Source organism: Phocoena sinus, chromosome 16 (genome assembly GCF_008692025.1).
Source record: "Phocoena sinus isolate mPhoSin1 chromosome 16, mPhoSin1.pri, whole genome shotgun sequence".
Taxonomy (NCBI): Eukaryota; Metazoa; Chordata; class Mammalia; order Artiodactyla; family Phocoenidae; genus Phocoena; species Phocoena sinus.
In genome coordinates, this window is record NC_045778.1 from 82,756,417 (window position 1) to 82,780,672 (window position 24,256).

The 24,256-nt window shown below is 52.6% G+C and overlaps 1 protein-coding gene across 5 annotated transcripts in view; it reads left to right on the forward strand.

Moving 5' to 3' along the window:
* The window catches only part of GLRX3 (glutaredoxin 3), a 31,166-nt gene extending 21,975 nt beyond the window's left edge, over positions 1-9,191 (forward strand). For 3 of the 5 annotated variants that reach the window (XM_032608142.1, XM_032608144.1, XM_032608143.1), the window contains 5 exons: positions 1,285-1,342; positions 2,314-2,366; positions 5,299-5,338; positions 5,447-5,539; positions 8,927-9,191. In XM_032608142.1, the coding sequence (XP_032464033.1) occupies positions 1,285-1,342; positions 2,314-2,366; positions 5,299-5,338; positions 5,447-5,539; positions 8,927-8,977 (295 nt within the window). In that variant the 3' untranslated portion in view covers positions 8,978-9,191. Of the gene's footprint in view, positions 1-1,284; positions 1,343-2,313; positions 2,367-5,298; positions 5,339-5,446 lie in introns of all 5 variants that reach the window. The other 2 variants (XM_032608141.1, XM_032608140.1) reach the window with 2 other exon arrangements.
* The last annotated feature ends 15,065 nt before the right edge of the window (positions 9,192-24,256 follow it).

A 24,256-nucleotide genomic window follows, 5' to 3' on the forward strand; every position in this document is an offset into this window, starting at 1 on the left:
CCTTTACTGCCTTGTGGGTAGAAAGTGCTGCCCCTGGTGTTCCTTTGATGCTCTGGTGTCTCCAGTTGGGTTTCTGCTGTGCGGCCTGGCGGCCATGGAGGCTGTGTGGCCTCAGAAGACTGCTGTGCTTTTTCTAATTTCTTTTTACAGATACACTTGTATTTGCTTTCCATTTATTTTCCTCTGTGTTGAATACACTTTTGCTGTTGTTTTTGTCCCTGTCTTCATCAGACCTTCTCTCTCTTTTCCTGATGTGCTGCATTTGTATCTCCTGTGGTTTCAGACACCAGAAGATAACTGGCTAGAATTACATAGAAAGTAATATCCAGTATATTTTGAGTAAAAATTTAAAGGGCTCCTGGAAAGCAGAGTGCAGGAGCCTGAGTTCCTGGGCTTGGCCATGTCTCTGTGGGTGGGACAGAGGGACCTGTTTGGTTCCCTGGATCCCGGTAGTTGGGTCTCCAGGTGCGTGATTGGGGTCTTTCTGAGAATTAGCTGATTGTACCACATGAACGTGTATGTGACGTAGCTTTGTGCATGATTGGTGTGTCTCGTTTGTGATACCTTTTTTCTCTGAGGAGATTTGGAGCCATGAATGATCCAGAGCACGTGGAAGGAGGAGAACACGGTGCTGTGACCACCATTGTCCACTGGGGCCTAGAGCCCCTTCAGCAGCCCGTTGTCCTGCTGCGGGCTGTTGCTGAGAGTCGTTACTGGGCTCTAGGCTGCATGTAGATGGTTAGCATTCCTGACAGCAGTTAGATCCTGAGGTTTGAAAGATGGTATAAAGTACCAAACATAAAGTCAAGACGAGAGCATTTGATTTTAGCCGCTGGTGTTGGTTGGTGCTCCAAGATTTAGCGCTTCTCCCTCCAGGTGGGACCTTGTGGGCGTGAAGAGTGTAGAGCCATGCGGGCCTTATGATGGGAAAGGGACACACATGTCTAGTTCTGGAAATTCTGGGTGGGCTCAGTCTGTAGGTCCCTTACTGAACAATTCCTTACTGAGTTGGTTATTATTATTTTTTTAGTTCTGTGAGTTGATGGGCTTAACTTGCAACTTGAAGGCACACTCATTGCCTTAAAAAGCCATATTGTGTTTTACAGTGGCTCAGGGAGACAGTGAAATAAAGGAAAATGTCAGTGCGTTTGCTTGTTTAATGCCACTCAAAGCTGTGGACCCTCATCCTGCTCTCCCTCAAAGATGTTCGCTGCTCATGAAGCGGAGTGACAGTGCTGTTTAGTAATTTAGCTGAGCCGTTTTATATCCATTTTCTCTCTTCAGGCTCAAAGTACTGACAAATAAAGCTTCTGTGATGCTCTTTATGAAAGGAAACAAACAGGTAAAGAACTCAAAAATGGTTTTATTTTAAATTTCTTTTGATGTTATCTGCAGCAAGGGGACACTTAAATCTTTTTTTCCTGGCTTTAGCTAATGAAGCTGTAGTGGTAGCAGGAAGTTATCCAGGCCTCAGTTGGTGCTTATGGAGATAAAACAAAGTGATCTACATTTTACTTGACTTTATCATCAAATCTGAGTGGGGTGCATTTCTTCCTGCTGCCAAACTTTGTCAGCTAACGTGGTCAGCACTGTTAATACTGGACTGGTTCTGTTAGCTGCTGTTGACTCCTGGAGTGTGCAGTTTGGTTCTCTACTTCCCGCATTATACCTTTTTGTTTTCTTCTTGGTGGTTATTTAAAGCAGATTTTTATCCTTTTTTTCCTGGAAGCCCAGGAAGTATGCATAAATTCTGGGAACAGAATCATTAGTGCAGTTAAGGTGTTTATGTGGTGCCAGGTCTTTCCCAAAGGATTGGGAGTTGGAATCCTGGGGCGTGAAAAAAACTGTAAGATTTTTCCATAACCTCAGAAGAGTTTGGTGCTCTATAGTGTAAAGGTAGATTTAAAAAGTGGGAGTAGAAGTCCAGTTGGGAGTAGGAAAACAATGACCCTAATCATTGCAGAAAGGTGGAGTTGAGGCCGTCTGAGTGAAATAGAGAAGGGGCAGCAGAAGCCTCAGGGTTTCACTCAGGACCTTTCTGACCACAAAGGTTATAATGTTAGAGCACGGGTCATCTCCAGTGGTTACAAACCGAGGTAAGTCTAGGGGCTGTGCGTCTCGGACGACGTCTGGATGGGTCAGTCCTGAAGGTGCAGGTCTTATTACTCTGACGGCTCTTGATGTGAAGAGGCCCTGGGAGGTGGCTGCCTTCTGCAGGTGCTGTCCCCCTTGACAGAGCATTAGATACAACCATGCTAGTGGGCTGTGTGGGAAATGCAGTGCATCCTAAAATTGGTTTTTTTCTAAATTTAGGAAGCTAAGTGTGGCTTCAGCAGACAGATTCTGGAAATACTAAATAGTACTGGGTAAGTAAATCTTGTTTTCAAATGGTACGTTTTAAGAAATGCTAACTTTTCAGTTCTGCCACTGATGCTTTTCAGTTGTTATATCTGTTCATATATTTTTATCTATTTATTTTTGCTCTAACATTTTGCGAATGCTTTAGCTTAGACCACAATAGAATTTTCTGGCCAGTGTCCAACCTATCGGTAACATAAAGGAGGTATTCTGGCAGTCATCAGAATAACTCTTTGTCTACTTTCCCAGAGGAAACTTGATAACTGAGTTCTTACCATGCATAAAGATATTTTAGGGAAAGTGTATTACAGGTTTTTAATTTTCTTTAAAAAAATATTCTAGTTTCCAAATAGTTCATGAAACTGATAGGATACATATTAAGATCCATTGTCTGGATCTGAGAAATAGGGTAAATTAAGTTGCAGAGCTCATGCTTTTGCTCTCCTTAGTGATGGAGCTGCCGGGTAAGAAAATTGTAATTGAGTTTTGTGGTTAAAAACCAAACCACTTGGTACTTCCCTGGTGGCGCAGTGGTTAAGAATCCGCCTGCCAGTGCAGGGGACACGGGTTCGAGCCCTGGTCTGGGAAGATCTCACAGGCCGCGGAGCAGCTAAGCCCGTGAGCCACAACTACTGAGCCTGCGCTCTAGAGCCCGCCGTGTGCCACAACTACTGAGCCCACGTGCCACAACTTCTGAAGACCACACACCTAGAGCCTGTGCTCCGCAGCAAGAGAAGCCACAGCAATGAGAAGCCCGCGCACCGCAACGAAGAGTAGCCCCTGCTCGCTGCAGCTAGAGAAAGCCCGTGCGCAGCAACGAAGACCCAACGCAGCCAGAAATAAATAAATAAAATAAATAAATTTATTAAAAGACAAACGAAAACAAAGAAAACACCAAACCACTTGTTTGGAGATACTTAGCACATGTTCTATGGGGTTGTCAAATGTTTCTGCTTATCTTTCTTCCTTATTATTTCTCAACTGCTTCTTTTCAATATTGTAAGGATTCTAACTGTAGCTTTTTTTTTTTTTTTTTTTTTTTTTTTTTGTGGTACGCGGGCCTCTCACTGCTGTGGCCTCTCCCATTGCGGAGCACAGGCTCCGGACGCGCAGGCTCGGCGGCCTTGTCTCACGGGCCCAGCCGCTCCGCGGCACGTGGGATCTTCCCGGACCGGGGCACGAACCCGTGTCCCCTGCATCGGCAGGCGGACTCTCAACCACTGCGTCACCAGGGAAGCCCCTTTCCTCCATTCTTGCACTTGTCTGTTCCTTCCCTAGCCAAAATATGTGTGCCTTGAGGGGCTGAGTACCTAGTGTGTATGGGGTGTGAAAAGCACCCTTTACAGTGAACTTCTAGGAGACATATTGGCTGCTGTGACTCTATATACCTATGTACATTTAGGCCCAGCACTTCTTAGATCCTTCATAGATAGTTCCAGAACTCATATTTGTATCGTACTGTGTCAATTAGGAGATCTGCGTCCTTAGTTAAACTTGAAGGGAGATTTACACTGGGTGATTCTTTTTTTTCTTTTAATCTTTTTTGCTCTTCTTTCAAACACTCCTTTTTTGGTACTTGCTGCTGATTATCCTGTCAGGTTATGTTTTTGACTGTTTCCTGCATCATGGAGAGTCTTCTTTGGAATGTGTTTACTCAGTAAACAAGATTTCCCTATGAAGATGGTTTTGGTTTTATGGAAGACAAAATTTGTTTCTTTATATGTGGCATTTTCTTTGGCCAATTTTTTGGAATTGCACGTGTAACCACAGTCTCCCTGCAGGAATTCAATCTTACATTCTTACTAATTCTTTGACCACCTTGTAATGAAATCCTCCCTGAGTAGATGTGGTTGAATTTTCATTAATTTATACAAGTAGTGTTCATTACATGGCATAAAGCCACAACACTTTCACTGGTTTTGTGCATATTGAAAATAGCATATGGGACTGCCGTGGTGGCGCAGTGGTTAGGAATCTGCCTGCCAGTGCAGGGGACATGGGTTTGATCCCTGGTCTGGGAAGATCCCACGTGCCACGGAGCAACTAAGCCCGTGTGCCACAACTACTGAGCCTGCGCTCTAGAGCCCGTGAACCACAACTGCTGAGCCCATGAGTCACAACTACTGAAGCCTGCACACCTAGAGCCTGTGCTCTGTGGCAAGAGAAGCCACCGCAACGAGAAGCCTGTGCACCGCAACTAAGAGAAAGCCTGCGCGCAGCAACGAAGACCCAACGCAGCCAAAAATAAATAATTAAAAAGAAAAAGAAAGTATACCGTGTGTGTTCTGTGATAAAGTTTATTGCTGTGTGGAAAGCACGTCTGCAGAGGGTAGAGTTGTTTGGCAATGTTTTTTCCCAGCTGGTGAGCCCCCAGCCTCCGTCCATGGGCACCAGCAGGGCTGCTCTCTCCTGCACCCTCAGCAGCTGCCAGTAGGTTAGGAAGCAGCAGTGCCGAGGGGGCTGGAAATGGAGCGAGGGTGTTACCAACAGGGCTGCATGAACGCTGAGTCTAGCCTGAACTTGGCAAACTGCAGCTGGCCGCCTACTTACGTACATCGAGTTTTATTGAAACACTGTCCTTTCATCTCTGCCTTGTCTGGCTGCTTCTGTGTTTCACAGCAGAGGTGAGTGGTTGGAGCAGAGGCTGTATGGCTCGCAGGGCCGAGATGTTTACTGCCTCACCCTTTACAGAAAGGTCGCCGACCCCTGTCTGACCTGACACTGTGTAGAGAAAACTCCAGATAAATTCGTGTCTTGGGTTGACTTATTTTGTGTAGTACCTGACAGATTAAGAAGTAAAATCATTTCTATGTTTCCACAGTAAATTTTGTTAGCAACAAAATAGTTTCACTTTTCTTGACTTTTTGGAACACCAAATAGTTCTTATAATTTTTGTCTAAAACTGTATTTCTTGTTAAAATGTTTTCTCCTTTTTTGTAGTGTTGAATATGAGACATTTGATATCTTGGAGGATGAAGAAGTAAGTTCTGTGTTTTATGTTTAGTCCTTTATCTTAGTTTTAATCGTTAGGATTATCATTTAATCCTAATCTGACAGGAAGGTTTCAGGGTCCCTGTTGTTTCCGTAGGTTCGGCAAGGATTAAAAACTTACTCCAACTGGCCGACATACCCTCAGCTGTATGTGAAAGGGGAGCTTGTTGGAGGATTGGACATCGTTAAGGTGAGGTTGGGATTCGTTCGTCTGCGAGCCCAGAGAACTGAAAACCCGGGCGCGTTTGAAAATTATTTCATTGGGGTTGTCCTCGATGCTCTTTCCTGGCCTCATATCTAATCACTTCTAGACCAGCATTACCATCTTTACGACCATAATATCTGTCGTTCTCTCAGCTCTCACCTCATCCGGGCAAATCAGCCCCCTTACTGTGTGGCCTTCCCTGCCACGCTGGTTCCTTCCACAACCTCCTCCAGCTCTTGAGGGACTGCTGACCAGGGTCTGAAGTGTGACTGGGCATTCAGAGCGGCTCCGGGTGTGGCTGAGCTCAGAACTTGATTTATTCACACTGTACTAAGTTCTTCCATGTTTTCAGCTTTCCTTCACCCTGTCTCTGCTTTGGATTTCCTTGCATATCTCATACGGAAGTATGCTTTCTGTACCCTTCAGGGCCTTTCTCTGTGAGTCACTTACAGAGTCTTTCCGGCCAGAAGTGTTCGCTCTGCCCCTGCTCCTGAAGTTCTCCTGTCCTTTTCTATTTATATTATCGTAATTATGTTGTTTTCTGGTGTCATTTTATTTTGCTTTACTCACATGCACTTTGGTGATGGCGTGAAGAGCACCGGGCTGAGGGCCTGAGGGCCTGAGACCTAGTGTCGGCCTGGCCCTGCTGGCTGTGTCCCCGAGGCCTGAGGTCATCTCCAAGTCCCCCTTTGATTCTCAGATGCTAGAACACTGGAGAGCTCTGTCAGATCGTAAGCATGTTTCAGGGACGCTGTTTCTTACATGTCTTTAATGATGAATTTCCTTCTTTGGTTTGCTTTAAGTAAATTCTAACTGAATTTTAAACGAACATGACTTTTCTTACAGAATTTCAAGTCCAGAACTTAGGGCACCCTTACCTGGTAGCACCTGTGTGCTCCGGTGCTCTCCTGATTAGCCCAGGACCCCAGAGGGCAGCTGCAGCTTTCACGTCCTCAAACCCTACCCCCGACCCAGGCCCACCCTGGGCGTCATGGTGTGGGAGGAGGGTGGCAGTGGGTGGGCACAGGAGGGCCTGGGCAGGAATGCAGGGCTCTGCTCCAGAAGCGCCAGCCTTCACAAAAGGCGGGTGGTGGAGCTGCCAGGGCTCAGGCCCTCCTCGGCCTGGCCGGTTTGAGGATTTTCCCTGAGGTCAGATCCCTGGTATTTTAAGTGGAAAGCAAGTGGTAAGTACTGCTGTCTCTAGTTAAAATGAAAGTTTTTAACTCATGCTTTCGTACCGTGAAAGACCTCTGGCCAGCCCTGAGTGCCGGTAGGTTTTCTGAACACAGGGCCACGGTTTCATCTGCCCAGATTTTGTCTCCTGTCCAGTTCCAGGTTTGACATCACACTTCTTGAGCAAGCCAGTGAGGCATTTCCCCAATAAACTGTCTCATTCCTGGAGGGAAAAAGAAAAGGTTTAACATAGTGGCTTTTGAATAGCCCTGAGGCAACAAAAGTAGATCTGCATTCGTTATCTTATATCTATTTTTTATTTTTGTAAGACACAAACTGTCTTCCGACCAGAATACCCTTGAGCCTGTTCTTGTCTGAATGTCTGATGGCCTGTACCTCAGCCACTGGTAGCTCTTGGGGAGATACAATCAATAAATCTCATTTAATTCTAAAGCTGAGCTGCACGGGCAACTTCTTAGGTATATAACAGGGTGTTCGTTATATGACTTTCTGTGCTCACCTTCTAAGAACTTACACATTTGGAAATGTGCGATAGTGTTAACGTTTTTCTTTGAGAAGATAACTGGGAATAGTTGTTAGGTTGCCATTTTGGTCTGTTTCTGGCAGAGGGCAGTTCTTCACCTTTAGGTCACTTAAAGCAGTGGTCCCCAACCTTTCTGGCACCAGGGGCTGGTTTCGTGGAAGACAGTTTTTCCACGGACCAGGGGCGGGGCTGGGTGGCTCAGGCGGTGACGCGAGCGATGGGGAGCGGCAGGTGAGGCTTTGCTCACTCGTCCGCCGCTCGCCTCCTGCTGTGTGGCCCGGTTCCTAACAGGCCTTGTACCGGTACCGGTCCGTGGCCCAGGGGTTGGAGACCCCCAACTTCAAGCCTCAGCTGTGTTGCCAGCGGGTTAATCCTGACTGCGCTCAGCAGGAGCCGTGAACGCCGTTCTGGTGGTTGAGTGGCTACTGAAAGAATGAACGGCTCGGAGACTCAGTGACTCCACAGGCCAGTGTCCTGAGGAAAACATCTGCTGGTTAACATGCACACAGTGTGTTACCGTTACCTCTAAAGGGCAAACGGTTCATCACTGCAGACTGTTTGGATGCAGAAACACTTGAGAGGCAGAATATTTAGATCCGTTGCTGTTTAACCCACTGGCTCACAGTCACAGCGGCATCCGAAGGGCCTGCGCCACGCCAGGCAGGCCCCTCTGGCTCTTCGTGTAGGCCGCCGCGTCTCCTCCTCCAGCGGGTGAGGAAATGGACAGAAGTTAGGGGAGCTGTCTGCCCTGTCGCAGCCAGGGAGCCGTGGCCAGATTCCACCCGAGGGCCACCCGGCCCACCCACCTTGCCGCGTGGCCTGCTGCTGCTTCTGAGTCGTGTGCTCTGAGAGGCCCTGTTTGGCCTTCTGGTGTAGCTGGACGGTCTGCTTGTTAAATGGGTAGAAGATCCCAAGACCTTGCTGTCTGAGTTTGTGTGACAGGATCATGCCTGTTTGGCTTCAATCCAGAGAGCAGTGCGAGTGGATTTTAGTGGTTTTATTCATTGATGTTCATGCAGCTTAGGAAGAACCTGAAATGTTCTATCAAATTAAGTGTTTACCTTAAACTAGAAAATCTTATTTATCTTCCATGGTCATGTTTTAAACTTGATGGCTGTATTCCATATTTTAGATCTGAAGGATAGGCACAAAAAACTTTCTGAATTACTTCATCTCTTTAACAGTTTCTGGCCTTTACATTTACGTACTAGTACCATGGCTTTTCCAAGTCTGGTTGAAATAGTGAAGCCTGTTTACCACCTGTAGGGCCACAGGTGTCATGTGCATTGTATCTGAGTGGACCTTAATATCACAGTGTTTCTTTTTTCAGTCACTCAAAGTTCGTTTTCCCTGTTTATTGCTATTGTTTAAATAGGAAGCTTCATCATGTTGCTCTCATTGCTGTATTCGCTAATGCTAAAAAAATCTGTTGGTGTTCGTTTTAGAATGCCTTTTAACTTTAATTTTGTACTGTGATAGTGTACCCAGTTTTTATGGCATGATCCTTTGTTCAAGTGTGTTGGTGGATTGGAGTTTTCATCCAATAAGGTGTTTCTTTGGGTTCTCTGATATAGATGCGATCTTTCATTGTTTAGATGTTTTCATCTTTTACATATACGTATGCATGATATTATTGTTTCCTTTTTTATTTTTAGGAACTGAAAGAAAATGGTGAGTTGCTGCCTATACTGAAAGGAGAAAATTAATAAACGTTAGACTTGGTGCCCAGCTGCTGCAAGAAAGACTTCACTCCAGTGGAGCAGTTCACGACTGAGTCCTCAGGAGAGGACTAGCTGTAGAAAATGCTCGTCCCCAGCTGCGCTTTGTGTATTTCACAAGGTTGGGCTAAACACACGTATGTGACGTTTTTTCCACCAAAAATAGAATGCAATAAACACCTTCAAGTTCAGTTAAAAATAATTGTGTAAAAAAGTGTGTCTTTACAGTGGTGTTAGACATATAGTTACTGTAATTAACCCACTTTTCATCTCTTTTTCATCACATGTGGGCATCTTGAAGCAGTTAAGAAATAGACAGTCTTCAGAGAGTGAAGAACTGTGAGAGTCTGAACCACAGCAGTATTTAGAGCCACTCATAGACCAAACCAGTGGCTCCCCTCACTGGCCGAAGATCTCTTTACAGCTCAGAAAATTCCGCTGCAGACCTTGTCCTGACAGCATCACTGAGCTGGGCCTGGTGAAGTCGCAGTGGCAGTGTCAGGCGTCTGCAGATTGAGGACCCGTCTCAGAAAGCCCCAGCAGCGTAGTACCAAGAAACGTTTGAGAGGAAGGTGACTTCTCAGTGGGTGTGTCAGCAAGGCTTCTTTCGTAACTTGTACAAGGATGGTAGCCTGGCAGCGGAATGGTGGTGTCGAGTTGTGCGTTACACATCACAACTTATTTTAATCATTGTATTGAAAGTATTGATTTAGCCCTTGAGTATGTGGAGAACGTCCAGAATTCCATGAAAATTTCAATAGTTTTTTTTTTTTTTTTTTTTGTGGTACACGGGCCTCTCACTGTTGTGGTCTCTCCCGCCGCGGAGCACAGGCTCCGGACGCGCAGGCTCAGCGGCCATGGCTCACGGGCCCAGCCGCTCCATGGCTTGTGGGATCCTCCTGGACCGGGGCACGAACCCACGTCCCCTGCATCGGCAGGTGGACTCTCAACCACTGCGCCACCAGGGAAGCCCTCAATAGTATTTTTGATCCTGAATCCAACGTATTGAAAAAACAGTTGCTCCAGTAGGCCTGTGCTGTGCATGCCTTAAACAGACGGTTGAATCCACTGTCATGGTTCTTAGACTTTTCTGGTACCCGTGGCACATGTTAGCCTCATTGAGTTTTCCCAGCCTGTCCATCTGAAAACTGTCTGGTGGTTATAAGGAAAGGGGTGCAGAGGCCAGCAATTTAGGTAAGAGAAACAGGAGGAATTGCAGGTTAGCCCTTCACCAGGGCACTGGCTTTTCCTGTCTCTTGAGCGACAGGCCATTTCTCTGCTTCTTGGTTGTGTGGAGAGGAGGGAGCTGATGCCCTGGTGTGTGTTACAGAGACATCTGCACGAGATCATAAAGGTGGACGTGGCCTTGCTTCCTGCCGGGAGGAGGACACCCATCATGGTGGGTATTCCTGCCACTGTGTGTAATCAGGTGGGTCTCTTCTGGGCATTAGTCTATGAACTACATTTTTCCACTTAAAATAACTGTATAAGCAAACCTTTAAAATGCAGATGGAAATGAAATTTTGACCGAAATTTTATTAAGCCATTGGCTTCAGGGATGTGTGTGGCTCACAGAGGGGTCCCTAATTTCCTTGTGTGCTTTTATCCTAAACCTAAATCGTCTGCACGCCGCTTTCATGATTTCTGCTCTCTCCACGAGTGCTACCTGCCGTGGTATATTTTCTACTAAGTCAAATTTTAACCTCACCTTATCCCAGGCAACAGTGTCTTTGCAATCACAACAGTATCTTTGCTAGTTTTTTTTCTTTTTCTCTCTTGCCCATTCAGATAAACAAAAAATATATATATAATATATATATAACAAAATATATAACAAATAAACACGCTGACCTCCAGTTTGGGAACCACCCTTCTGGCCAGAGGTGTTACTCTGATAATGTAAGATGCTACTTGCATTTTAGGACAGCCTTCCCTTCCTTCAGGTGACTCTTGCATGATGAAAAACTTTGACGGTATCGTCCTTGTTTGAGCATCACGGTTTGGGTTGGGATGAGTGTTCAGAGTTTTTGGGGAGTTGTCCCTGTGTTGAACGTGAGGTTGTCCTCTTGAATTCTGTTAGTTTTTGGGTCCGTTGGCTCTAGGTATATTGGAGTGACAGTGGCGCAGGTTTCTGTTTTGCAGGTGTTTCCAGCTAGGCGTTGGGAAGGCCAAGATGCCTCCATGCAAACTGATAGCCATTCCTCATTGACTTTTCTGGGTATATTGTAGGAGTAAGGCAGGTGATTCTTGTGCCTGGTGGAATGTCACATTCCATAGGTAATCCCCGATCAGATTTCCTAACCAGCAAGCCTGTCCTAGTCATAACGTTCTGTCAAAATTGTCATCTTCTCTGGGATCCATAAATCCTGGAGACAAAGTAGTTCTCAGCACCCGAGAGACCGTTGGCAGGGGAGGTGACAGGGTGTCGTTTGGATGTTGCAAGTTTGAACTTTGTTGGGAGCAGACTTGGCAGGGGCTGTGTGAGGGTTTTAGCGAGTTTGTCTGGTTTGGGGGGAGTAGGGGCGTGCCTGTGGATAGAAGGGCTGGGAAGCGCTGTTGTCTGCTGGGGAGCCAGGGGCCTCTGCACGGCCCAGCCCTGCCAGCTCCTCGCCTAAGTGGTTCCCTGTGCTTGAGTTCGCTTGTGACATGGGGCTCGTGGTGGGCCTGGGGCTGGGGAGCGGCAGGTCACCGTGCAGGGTGCTGGGGATGCTGGCATTGGCTGCCGTTACGACTTCGTCTTTTAACCCCCAGGTTGCCCTTCAAGAAAGTGACTGTTCCATGGGAACCGGGAGGGCTCACTGAGGAAGCAGGCAGCTCCCCAAGGCTCGTGTGTCGAGCCTGGAGGCAGCTTCCTCGTGAGGGAAGGGTTTTTCGGGAATTGGTATCCACTTGGGGAAATAGCTTGCAGGAAGGGACTAAAAAAAAACAAAACAAAAAACCCAAAAAACTCTGATTTTGCTTTGTAACCAGAAGTGGAAAGAAAACATGAAACCAATGAAAGGAGTTGGGAATTTGGGTGAGGAACTTAGGGAGATAAGTGCGTTGTTAGCACAAAGGCTCAGCTGCGGGCTTGGGCTGAGATTCCCGTCCGGGATTATATGACTCCCTAGACCTGAGGCTTGCCTCCTCCACGCGGCCACCCCGTCACGGTGTATGGAATTAAGTTGCCTTTGTACCTGTGATGGGGAATGCTGGGTGACTGGCCGGGACTCTGGGCTCTGGCTGAAGCACTGGGGAGGGCAGTTCATCCTTCCTCTTTCTTACCACCTGTTACTTTGTAGTCCAAGGATTGATTTGAAGAAGGCCTAGGAGGTAAATGTGTTGAGACTTGCTAAAATAATGTAAATGGCCCTTGGAACGTAAAAGGATGGGGGGGCGGTTGGCCTTGCCCTGGTGATGACGGGGACCTTGTGTCATCCTGTGGGACAGCTGAGCCTTGCAGGGCAGCCGTGCTGTTCCTGGCCTCGGTCAGGAACTTCAGGCCGTCCATCTTGACTGATCAGTAACTTGCTCAAGAAGGAAGAAAAAAATGATTTTCCATTTGCAAACTTTACAGAAAACCTCCTGATGAGTTTGAGATAGAGACAAATTTTTAAAAATAGGAAGCATATGTTTATAATTAGAAAATCTCATTGTATTAACTTATTTTTAAAGAAAGCTGCGTTTCTAGTCATGCTAAGAAGTTTAATTGACCTCTGAAACAGCTGTAATACATTTGAATGACTTGATGTAGGTAATCATTACCTGCCTCATTGGAGGGAATTACAAAAATGAGACCTATCCCGTGGCCAAATCAGAAGTTCAAAGCTTAAGACTGAAATATGAAGCATGATTTTCGATTTAGGTTTTAATTAAAGTCAATTTTTGTTTTTGTTTTTTTGCGGTACGTGGGCCTCTCACTGCTGTGGCCTCTCCCGTTGCGGAGCACAGGCTCCGGACGCGCAGGCCCAGCGGCCATGGCTCACGGGCCCAGCCGCTCCGCGGCGTGTGGGATCCTCCCAGAGCGGGGCACGAACCCGCATCCCCTGCATCGGCAGGCGGACTCTCAACCACTGTGCCACCAGGGAAACCCCTAAAGTCAGTTTTCTTAAATGTGACAATGGGTACTTGTTACCACAATTCACATATTTTTTTCCAAAATAAAAGTAATTTGGTTCTTTGCAGATAAATTCATTTTTTTTACACCCCATTTCAGACGTTGAGTTGTAGGAATGGATAGAAGTTGTGCCTCATTCACCAAAATGGGTAATTTCTAAGACAGGCTTTTATAGTTAGTAACCCCACTCTGGTTTCAGAATGCTAGGGGCTTTGTCTGATGTTCACAGACGTTCAGATCCGGAAGATGTGAGTTCGGCCAGCTTCGGGGCATTCAGGCCCAACAGGGAGGGCGTGTGTTGGGTGTGTTCCCCGGGCTCCCCACGCGCCGCCTCGCTGAGGCCGCAGCATCCCCCAAGGAAGGCTCCAGTGCATCGAAGTTACTTCGCAGGGGTCCAGGGCTAGCCGCGGGGGTCTGAGCCAGGAGGGACACCAACTCCAGCCCTGAGCACTGTGCTTTGGGCATCGCGGCACGACGGCTACAGCCAGAGGTCTTGGGCTTCCGAAATCCGTCAGGAGTACCGTGGCTGTGTAAAAATTAGGTGCCAGGACTCAGCCCTTATGACCAAAAAGGCCTTTCGTGTGCTCCCCCACCTTCATCTAAATGGTTTTCTCTTGTAGATAATTTTTAACCATCTCCTAAAACAACGCATTTTGTTTAAGTTATAAGTTTCCTGTATGAACCCCTAGAGGGAGGGCCTGACCCTTTGTGGGGTCGCCCGGGGGATGCCTGCCACGTGGCCTGGAGTTAGCGGGTTAGGGTTCCTGTCTCCAGGAACCAAGTACAGCCCAGCCTTCACACCCAGGCCTGGAACGTGGATATGGAGTCTATTCAGGAAGAAGAGAAGCTTGGTATTTTTACGGGCGCTTACATAGTTTTTTATGCTATTGCTCTGTGTTTTGTGTTTTGAAAAAGGGCCATGGTGACAGGAGCTTGGATGCCCTCAGAGAGCCCCTCCCTCTAGAGGAAGGTTCCAGGCCATCTGGTGCAGGCAGGGAAGAGGCCCCAGCTGTTTCTGGGCCCACAGTGGAGATCTGGCCAGGATTGACGCAGTCCAGGGCACTTGTCCCTCGTGTGTCCTGAGGGTCTCACTCCAGCGTCATTGCGTCCTGCTGGGCAGGGTGTGTGGGTCTGGCTGTCAGGCTCTGGAGGTGGGGCAGCCGAGCAGGTGGCTCGCAAGCACCGCGCCGGGCTCTGTGTCGGGCCCTCCGTTCCCTACGTGTGTCCTGTTCCAGAAGAGCGCTCCTCGGAAGCGGCCTCCTGCATCACCTCGGTGGGGCCTGAGTGCTGGGCCCAGTGCAAAATGAAAACTCTGGCCCTTTGTTCACAGAGCAGGAAGAAGTGCCCTTAGAGGTGCTAAAACATAAAGTTTTTTCTTCCACGTTCTCTATGTCATGGTTTTAAAGTTTTGCTGTTTAATGCCCTAGTAAAGAAAGATTAAAAATTGAAGTTATTAGCAGGAGTCTGCTTTTCTTTGTATTGTGCAGTGACAACTTGAAATGCAAATACGAGAGCATTTACCTGTACATGGAGGATGTGAAATGACAGTTTTTATAGTTCGGGCGTGCATGTGTATTTTGTTACCAGACGTTGGAAATGCTGCACAAAACTAGACCTTTTATTCCCCTTCTTGATGGGTGCGCATTCTCTCAACACTGCCGTGGCTGATGCAGGAGGAAGGGCCCGGGGTGGTGGTGGGGGGGGGTCTGGGTACCATCTTTGCCTCCTGTCAGTTCACCGTGAGTGGTCGGCCAGCACGAGGGATACCGGGCAGAGGGACAGACAGGGTTCCTGGTCACGCGTGGCTCTTGGAACGCTGTTGCCTTCTTTCTGTGTACGGAGCAAGTTGTGGTTTGAATGGAAAGCATGGCCTCTCAGGGCTGCGGGCTCCCTGCTGCGGGCTCATAGATGTAACAGGCTCACCTGTACTTGCTCTGAGGCTCAGGAACCTCCCATGCACAGGGGCACTGGGACTCCACGCTGTGTGTGAACGGGGTGGCGGGGGACAGGTGGGCACGCACGTTGTCCCCTTAGACTTCACCTAGCAAACACAAGTCCAAAGATACGATGATGCATTTCAAGGTGACAGCAGAGTGTTGAACAGCGTGGGTTCCCTGAGTGAGGGCCCTGCCAGTGGGACTGCGCAGGCCCATGAAGCCTTGGGGGTGTGGTCTGAGGGGGGACGGGGGTGCGGGGGGAGGTCCAGCCCTGACCCTGTTCTTCGCTAGAGGTCCTGTCGAAGAGCCACTTAGTGTAACTGCTGTCCGGCTAATGAGTCTTCTTTTTGAACTTGACCAAAACTGTTCACTAGGGAAATGTGCACATTACCCTCAACACAATCAGTGTCCTGAGTCCTTGCTCTTCATGCATTCCTGTGTTAGTGACGTGGTATAACAACAGCAACACCTACCTACCTGGTGCTGATGACGTGTCAAGTACTGTCCTGTATATTTGACACAGTGAATCGCTTACTTCTCACAACAGTCTATAAGGTGGGCATTATCAACCCCGTTTTATAGATGGGGAAACTGAGCACAGAGAGGTTAAGCCACTTGCTCCAGGTCACACAGTACCAAGTGGAGCTGGGATTTGGTCCTGGGTCACCCGGCTCTAGAGCTCCTTCCCTGGTGACTTGGAGGGAGGCCATTCAAGTTCCCGGTGGCCAGAGGGCACTGAGCACAGGGCGGAGGGCTGGCTTGTGGATGGGGCCCCAACTGGCCCTAATGGGGCAGAGGGCTGGTGCAGGAGGTGGGGTGGGGAGAAGACTGACGATCACGGGAGCTGCCCTCTGCTGAAGGCCAGGCTCTGCTGGAAGCCCCGTGCTTGTTAGGTAGAAACTGCCAAGGACCCAAGCACAGTGGGTGTCACAGGTGCCATTTTTTGGCGTGGGGGGAACAGGTTCAGAAATTTTCCGGTCACTCGCCTAAGGGGGTGGTTGAGCTCCCAAATCCCTGCACCTTCTGGACGCGGCGAATGGTCATTCTCAGCAAGCGCTGTACTCTGGCTGGGGTGGAGGACAGCAGCCACTCGGTGCGGTCGGCAGGGCAGCGCCTCTGCTCGGGGCGAGCCCCTTCCCGCCCCGTGGGTCCCGGGTGGTTGCTGTCACCCCGGGGCATCCTGGAGGACAGCCCGGCGCTCACGGAGCAAGCCTCTCACCCTCTGTGCAAACAATGGAGTTCTAAATCAAGCGAACAAAACGTTACAATGGGTGCTGTCCTCTTATCACGACAAATACACCCTGCTAATGACCCGGAGGACTGCATTTGAATTGAGCACGGTAAGCGCATGGAGGGCTGTTCTGGGTGGCTGCAGATCGCCCGTCCGTCCGGTCCCTCTCTCCCCACCCTCAGTTTCCCTCGCCCTCTGCGAGGGCCCGGGTGCCGGGCAGGACGTGCGCAGGCCCGGCCGGCGCCACCGCGGGAGCAGGTGTGCGCCCTCGGGGCCGGGCTGGGGGAGGGGCGCGCCGGGCACGTGCGGGGAGGGGCTGCGCAGGCTCTGCGTCTTTCCCCTCCTGGAATGCTCGGTCCCTGGTCGCAACTTTCTGGAGGGGTCGACCCCAGTGCACCCCGCTTCTGGGGAGGTAAGTCCCGGTGCGCCCCCCTTCTGGAGGGGTGGGTCCCGGTGCGCCCCCTTTCTGGAAGGGCCGGCCTGGGCGCGTCTGCGCTGGCGCGGGGTCGCCTCGCCCCGGGAGACGTGCAGCCCCTGAGCCTGGCCAGGGGCCGCACTGCTGTGGAGGACGCGCTCAGATACCAGCCCCGGAACCGGAGGTCAGAGCCGGTGGCCAGCCCTGACTGGCTGGGTTTCCCCGTGTGCCGCGGTCGTGGGACCTACAGGGGCGCCCCTCTCCCCTCAGCCACAGGGCCGGGTGACGGCAGGCGATGCCCAGGGCCCCGCGTGACGCTGAGCTTTCCACCCCCCACGGCTGTCATAAACGGAAAGAGGTCCCCCAGGGCTTCTCAAGCGTCAGTTCTGTCGAATGTAGAACGACCCAGGCCTGTGCGCTCGTTTTCCGGACCCTGCTGGATTGTAGAGGTCCGCTCGGACTTGGCGCGCGGCCAGCCCCGGAGTGGCCTCCACGCTGGCCGCGGACCTCCGGGCGGGCGGAGACGGCGCGTGTCCACGCGAGGACGCTGCTCACTGCGCTGGCGGCCGGCCCGTACCGCCTGCAGGGGCGGCCGCCGGGCGCCAGGGGGCGCGCGAGGACCGAGGAGCGCGCGGGAGCCGGCCTGCGGATCCCGGAGCGCGCGTCCTGCCGTGTGCGCGCGCGGGGGGAGGAACCAGAAGCCGGAAACTTCCCCAGAGGGTGCCCGGCGCACCTATGCAGGTGCCGCTTGGCCGCGTTACCCGTGTTCAGGTTCCGCCCTGGGCCCGACCGTGGGCCTCATTTTCCCGCCCGGGACACGGAGGCCCCGGTGCCGAGGGAGTCGGGACTGGGACCCAGAGCCTGGCTCGGGGCGCCCCCCACCCCCGCGGCCCCCGTGGCAAGGCGGCCCTTCGGGGCCCCTCCGGGGATCTGGGCCCTCGAAGGCCGCTGTGGTCCGGGCGGCAGTGTCTGGGGAGCAGGGGACCCCAGCAGGGCGGGCACCCCGAGACCTTCGCCCTGCCCGGTCCTCGGGGGGCCCGTGTGTGGTGCGGAGTCCGCGCCCCGGCGTCTGCGGTTCTGCGAGGGGGAACGCCTGCGACCCCTCCTGGCCTCGCTACCAGCGGGGAGCGGCAGCCGGCACCCCCATCGCGCTTGCGTGCATCTCGCAGCCCACCCGGGTGATGCTGACGACTCCCGGCGGTGAGGGTCGAGCCCCGCTCTTCCCGAGCGGGTGTCCCCGCGCGCCCCTCCCCGTGCGCAGAGGGGACCGTACCTGGTGCTAAGGACGCAAAGACAGGTCCGCCCGGGCCTCAGCACACACAGGCCTCTGGCCTCTTTGGGGCCAGCTTCCTCTCCTGAGTCTTTTGTTTTTTAGCCTCAGTAAACCTTCAGTGTTCTCCAAAGGAGGAGCTGAGGGACCTTGGGGGACAGTGGGGACAATCAGGGGTTACTTTTTTTTTTTTTTGCGGTACGCGGGCCTCTCACTGTTGCGGAGCACAGGCTCCGGACGCGCAGGCTCAGCCGCTCCGCGGCATGTGGGATCCTCCCAGACCGGGGCACGAACCCGTGTCCCCTGCATCGGCAGGCAGACTCCCAACCACTGCGCCACCAGGGAAGCCCAGGGGTTACTTTTTTAAAAAAAGTAATAGACTTGAGTTTTTAGACTAGTTTTAGATTTGCAGAAAAATGGGGTACAAAGTCCAGAGGGTTCCATATCCCCCTCAACACCCAGTTTCCAATATTATTAACAACTTATGCCAGTATGGCTGATTTGCTATAATTAATGAACCAGTATCGATACTTCACCATGAGCCAAAGTCCATACTTCATTGAGATTTCCGTAGTTTTTGCCTAATGTCCTTCTATTGTCCCAGGGTCCTACCCAGGACCCCACATGACGCTTAGGGGTAGTGTCTCCTGAGGCTCCTCCTGGCTGGGGCAGTTTCTCAGACTCTCCTTGTTTTCCATCCACTTGGCAGTTTGAGGAGTACCGGTCAGGCGTTTTGTGAGACGTGTCTCTGTTGGGATTCAGCTGAGGCTTTTGTCGTGATTAGACAGGGGCACAGTGGTTTTCGGAGAAGAAACCCGCAGAGGTAAGTGCCCTTCTCATCACGTCCTACCCAGGGTGTGGGCCGTACTTGCCACATGACTTATGGCTGCTGATGGTGACCTTGATCACCTGCCTGGGGTCTGTCTGTCAGGTGCCTCCCCTGTCAGGTCATTGTTTTCCCCCTGTTCAGAGTGTCCTCTGGGAGGAAGTCAACTGTGCACGGCCCACACTTAAGGGACGTCGTTAGGGAGAGTATCTAACTAACTACTTGGGGTTCTTCTACACGGAAGTTTGGGGAGATTTGTCTCTTTTTCCCATGTATTTATTTTTTGCAGTAACATATTTACATCAGCGTGGAGTCATGACACTGGTATTTATTTTATACTTAAAGGGTGGGAGGGAGTATGGTTTCACATTGGGTAAGGCTGGTGGTCTGTACACATGGTTTTTGTTGTATGGGTCCCTGTTCTTGTCTGTTTGGAATGTTTCAAATGAAATGAAAAGAAAATGAATTTAGGGCCGATATCCAGGCCCTGAGCCAGGCTGGTGGACAGTCACTGCCCCCGTGGTGCCCCCGTGGCAGGGTGGCCGTACCTGCCCCTTCTCCCTGTCTGTGGTCACAGCCAGGGCTCCTGGGGCGCAGGCCGGACATCCCTTGGCGTCCAGAACCTGTCGTACTCAGGGTCCGGTCAGATGTGATTTCTGCCCCAGATGGGACCCCTACCCTGGGTTTGGGCCATGCCTACAGCCCAGTGAGGCAGGTCTGTGGTGGCCTGGCCTCTCTCCTGAGCCCACCCTGCCTGCTTGGACGGCTGCCCGCCTGGGCTGAAGGATGTGGGCTCATTATCTTGTCTGTCTTAGGGGAAGGTATTAGTTTGGCAGTTAATAAAGGATTTTAATTAAAGAGGGAAGAATCATTCTGGCAAACTAGCCTCGTTCCCAAACTCAAGTGACCTGTCAAGTGACCTCTGCTGTCTGTTTGGGGGGCACCTGGGGGAACTGGTCCCTCTCCTCCCTTTGAAGCCCCAGCAGCCGTCCCACCCTCGCTTCTCCAGGTCACCCCCTCCTGCGGCCCCCGACCCCCAGCAGGTCCCGATGTGCCCCCATTTGCTCATCCCTCATGGGGTTCCACCTCCTTCTAGCCTCTTCTCCGAGTGCCAGCCAGCGGGACTTTGACAAAACTTGAGATAATTGTAGGCTCACATGCAGTTGTAAGAAATAACAGAGGAGTCCTGGCCACCCTCACCCGGTTTCCCCCAGGGAGCGTCGTGCAGGGTATTGACAGCAGCGACACTGTCCCCGACCTCCATCAGATCCCACCAGCCCTCATGTGCGTTCTCGCGCGTGCCCCGTGTGCATGCATGTGTGTGCGTGTGGGAGCGTGTGTGTCTAGTTCTCTGCAGCTTTACCACATGTGTAAACTCATGTACCCAGCTTCACTGTCAGGACACAGAACAGCCCATCCACCACAAGCCTCCCCCCTGCTGCTCTTCTGTGGCCTCAGCCGCCTCCGTCCCCCCACCTGGCCAGTGAGACCTTTTCTAACCAGATCCCTGCCACTCCCCGGTTATCCCCTTGTCTCCTGACCCTCAACCTCCATGGCTCAGCCAGTGGGCTCTTGGTGATGGTGCCGGATGCGGCTCCTGACTCCAGGCTGCCCGGCGGGTCACTCTGGCCCTCCTTTGCCCCTGCACTTGCCCACAGGATGGGACAGGGAGGAGACAGGAGTCCTGGAGTCGGCCCCCTGCCCCTGTGCCTTTGCTGGAGTGGCGCCCACTGCCCCCGCCAGCGTCCTCCCCCTTCTCTCCCCGGGCCTCCCTTCCTTCACGGAGGCACAAGGCTCGTCCTGCTTGTCGGCATCTGGCATCCACGTGGGTCCCTCGGCCACTCGGGGAGTCAGGGCAGCGGCTGAAGGCCCTCCTGCCATAAGTGTGGGGCTGGACCTCGGCCCGCAGGGGGACGGGGAGCCCCAGCAGGCCCCCGGATGGTGGTGATGGGAACAAACTCTGCTTGACGAAGCCTGGCCTGGGAGGGGAGGCAGGGGGAACCGTGCCGGGGAGGCTGGCCTCGAGGAGGCTGTGGCGGGAGTCCAGGTGCAGGCGGGCTGGATGCGGCTGTGGACGGGCGACGGAAGAGGTAAAGGCCATGTTTAGGTGTGAGCCCAGGTCACCGGGGAGGCCCCAGGCGGCAGTCCTCACAGCCACGCAGGGCCAAGGGCGTGTCGCGCATCAGTGTCAGGACCCCTGCCAACCACCTCCCTGCCGGAAGTGGTGGGGGTCGGAGGGGGAGGAGTGTTGCAGGGTCTCCTTACCCGTGTGATTCTCAGCAGGCCCGTGTGTGGTCTCCTCTGCCCTCTTGTTGCAAAGCTGCACCTGGACGGGCGGCCCTGACCTGACCATCACAGCGGGACTCTGGTTTGCAGAGCGGGGGAGCTGGGCGACACCCCTCCGGGCGGCCTGGCCGTCTGATGAGACTCCTCCTTGCTGGGAGCGCTCGGTGTCGATCCTGCAGATAGGACAGTGATACTGTCACCTCCCGCACCGCAGCTGCAACCCGCCCCTCCTCGCCCCCGCGCTCAGTGCCTCTGGGCCCTTGGGTGCCTCTGTGGGGGCGGGGGGCGGGGGCTCTCCCACAGGTGGGGTGCGCGGGGTCAGCCGGGGCTGGCTGGTGTGCCAGTGACCCCCTCGTCTTCCCTCCGCACCCCCCGGCTGGCCTGGGCCTGTCCTCGCAGCGGTCACAGGGTCCAAGACGGTGGGCGGACACGTGCAGAGCTCAGGCAGGCGCTGGTGCCCTGTCCTTTCCTCTGCAGCTGCAAAGCCAGCCCGGGTTCCAGGGGCAGGGGGAAACTCTGCCTCTTAGTGGGGGCTGCAGAGGTGCGTTGAGAGGGGCCAGGCTGCAGGGGCGGAGCAGAGCTGGGGTCCACGCCCCAGACCCGGGGCAGCTGAGCTGCAGGCGACGACTGGCGTGGTGTCCCAGGCAGAGCCTGGGGAGAGAGGCCTGTGTGTGTGTGTGTGTGCATGTGTGCAGGCGTGCGTTGTGCACATGTGCATGTCCACACGCCCGTGCATGTACAAGCGCACGTGTGTGGGAAGATTCATCCCATTCTCGACACGTCTCTTTAGCATTCGCGCCTACAACCCTGGGACGTGTCTTGTGGAGCCAGCGTCTGCGTCCAGATGCGGGCCCGGGTGGGAGCTCCAGCCTGGGGTCTGCAGCCCCGGACAGCGCGTGGCCCCTCTCTGCTGCCCACGGGAGCCCCGAGGATGCTCGCACACCCCCTCAGCTGCAGAGTGTCGCTGGGAGCACGTTTTCCATGACAGGATCCTATGAGGCCCTGTGGACACAGCAGGCTACAGGGGGTCACCAAGCGCCAACTTGTCTGACTTGGGCCAGGGCAGCATCCGGCTGGCTCGTCCATCCCACTGGAGGCTCAGGGCAGCTGGGCTCTGCCTTCCCGACAGTGGTGGCCTGGTGTGGGCTGGGCTCCAGCCAACGCTGACCAGGCCGCCCCTTCCCAAGTGGAGGGGCCCATGGGCCCTGACGTCGGGGGAGGCCCCCTGGCCCCTACAACCCCGTCCGCCCCGAATCCTCTGTGTCGGCTGGAATCAGTCGGGTTTGACGGAGCTTCCTTCTGCCGGCACAGAGAAGTAGTGTGAGCAGGGAGAATCTTTCTTTTATTAGGAAATAAGAACTGGGAACTGATTCCTTTTAGTGCTTACGGCTGAGACCCTCGACATAAAACAGGGAAAGGGATAACGATGCTACCAGCTTCTCCACAAACCCCAGCAACGGGGAGAGACCTTCTAAGTGGTGTGTGTTACTGAGCTGAGTGGAAGCCGGGGAAGCATCACCTGCGAAGGTACCAGGTGCTCGCTCCCTCTTTTAAGCCCCGCGTGGCAGGCATCCTTGTCCCTCAGCACCAAAGTCAACACAGTGACCAAGGCAAATGGCTGTTGACAAGTTGCTGGGGACACGTTTGGCTGCCTGTGCAGGAATGTGAATAATTGATTTCAAATATAGCTCCAAACAGAAAATGTAATAAAATTTTGGCTAATAGAAGTTTGTTATTTTCTTGCTAGAAGCAGCCCTTGGAGTTCTCTGAGAACTGTGTTCTCTCTTATCCTCCATCTGGAGGTGGGGAAGGAAATTCCATCTGGGGTTGCAGGGCACACCTGGGTGCACTGTGACAAATCTCTCCCACAGAGATGCCTGCCAAGGTCAAGTTCCTATAAACACCTCACGGTTCTCACTGAGGTCCGAGTTGCAGACCATTGTGAAAGCATTTCGGTGTCACCACTTTGATGTAGACAATGCATCACAGATTTAGGTAGAAACAAGATACACTGTGTGCGTGCTTTTTCCCAGTTAGGGACACGTTCTGCACGCTCTCTTCATAAACGTCAACATAAAAGCCTAATTCCGCTGCTTCTCCGTCAAAACACCAAAGGGCGGATGACACCGGTGCTGTGGGAGAGCCCAGAGGCCCCAGGGGCCCCTGGAATGAGAGGCTGCGGTGGCTTCCTCGGAGGCTTTGGCAGCGGCACCTGGGGCCGGGAGCTTAAGGAGTGGCTCCCTGTCACCAAGCTGGGCCGCCTGGTCAAGGACGTGAAGATCAGGTCCCTGGAGGAGATCTGTCTCTTCCTTCTGCCCATCAAGGAATCTGAGATCATTGACTTTTTCCTGGGGGCATCCCTCAAGGACGAGGTTTTGAAGATTATGCCTGGTCAAAAGCAGACCTGTGCTGGCCAGTGGATCGGGTTCAAGGCATTCGCTTCCATCGGGGATTACAAGGGACATGTCGGTTTGGGTATCAAGTGCTCTAAGGAGGTAGCCACTGCCCTCCATGGGGCCATAATTCTGGCCAAGCTCCCCATCGTGCCTGTGTGGCGAGGCTCCTGGGGGGAATGAGATCGGCAGGCCCCATACCGTCCCTTCCCAGGTGACTGGCCGCTGTGGCTCTGTGCTGGTGCGCCTCGTCTCTGCCCCCGGGGCACTGGCGTCATCTCGGCCCCTGTGCCCAGGAAGCTACTGCTGATGGCTGGGATTGACGACTGCCACATCCCGCCAGGGGCTGCACCACCACCCTGGGTGACGTTGCCAAGGCCACCTGTGATGCCGTTTCCAAGACCTACAGGTGTCTCACCCCTGATCTCTGGAAAGAGTCGGTACTCATCAACTCTCCGTATCAGGAATTCACTGACCATCTTGTAAAGGCCCACGGAAACCAGAGTTTCCGTGCAGCGGACCCAGGCTACAGCTGGAGCCACCACGTTGTTTTACGTGAGAAAAATAAAGTAAGTGAAGCCGGTTAAAAAATAAATAAAAAGAAAAGCCTAATTCCTCCTAAAACACCTTTAACTTGCACATGAGGCGACACCGCCCCAGGACCGGCTTCCAGGTGGGCCCTGGGTCGTGTGGTCTGGGTGACCCTGGCCCCCCGCTCCCATCTCTGACCGCTGGACTGTGGCCCCGAAGGCCCCCCCTCCTCCTGACGGCTGCTTCCAGAGCTCTGGTGGCCTCGCTGTTGCTGCTTGCTTT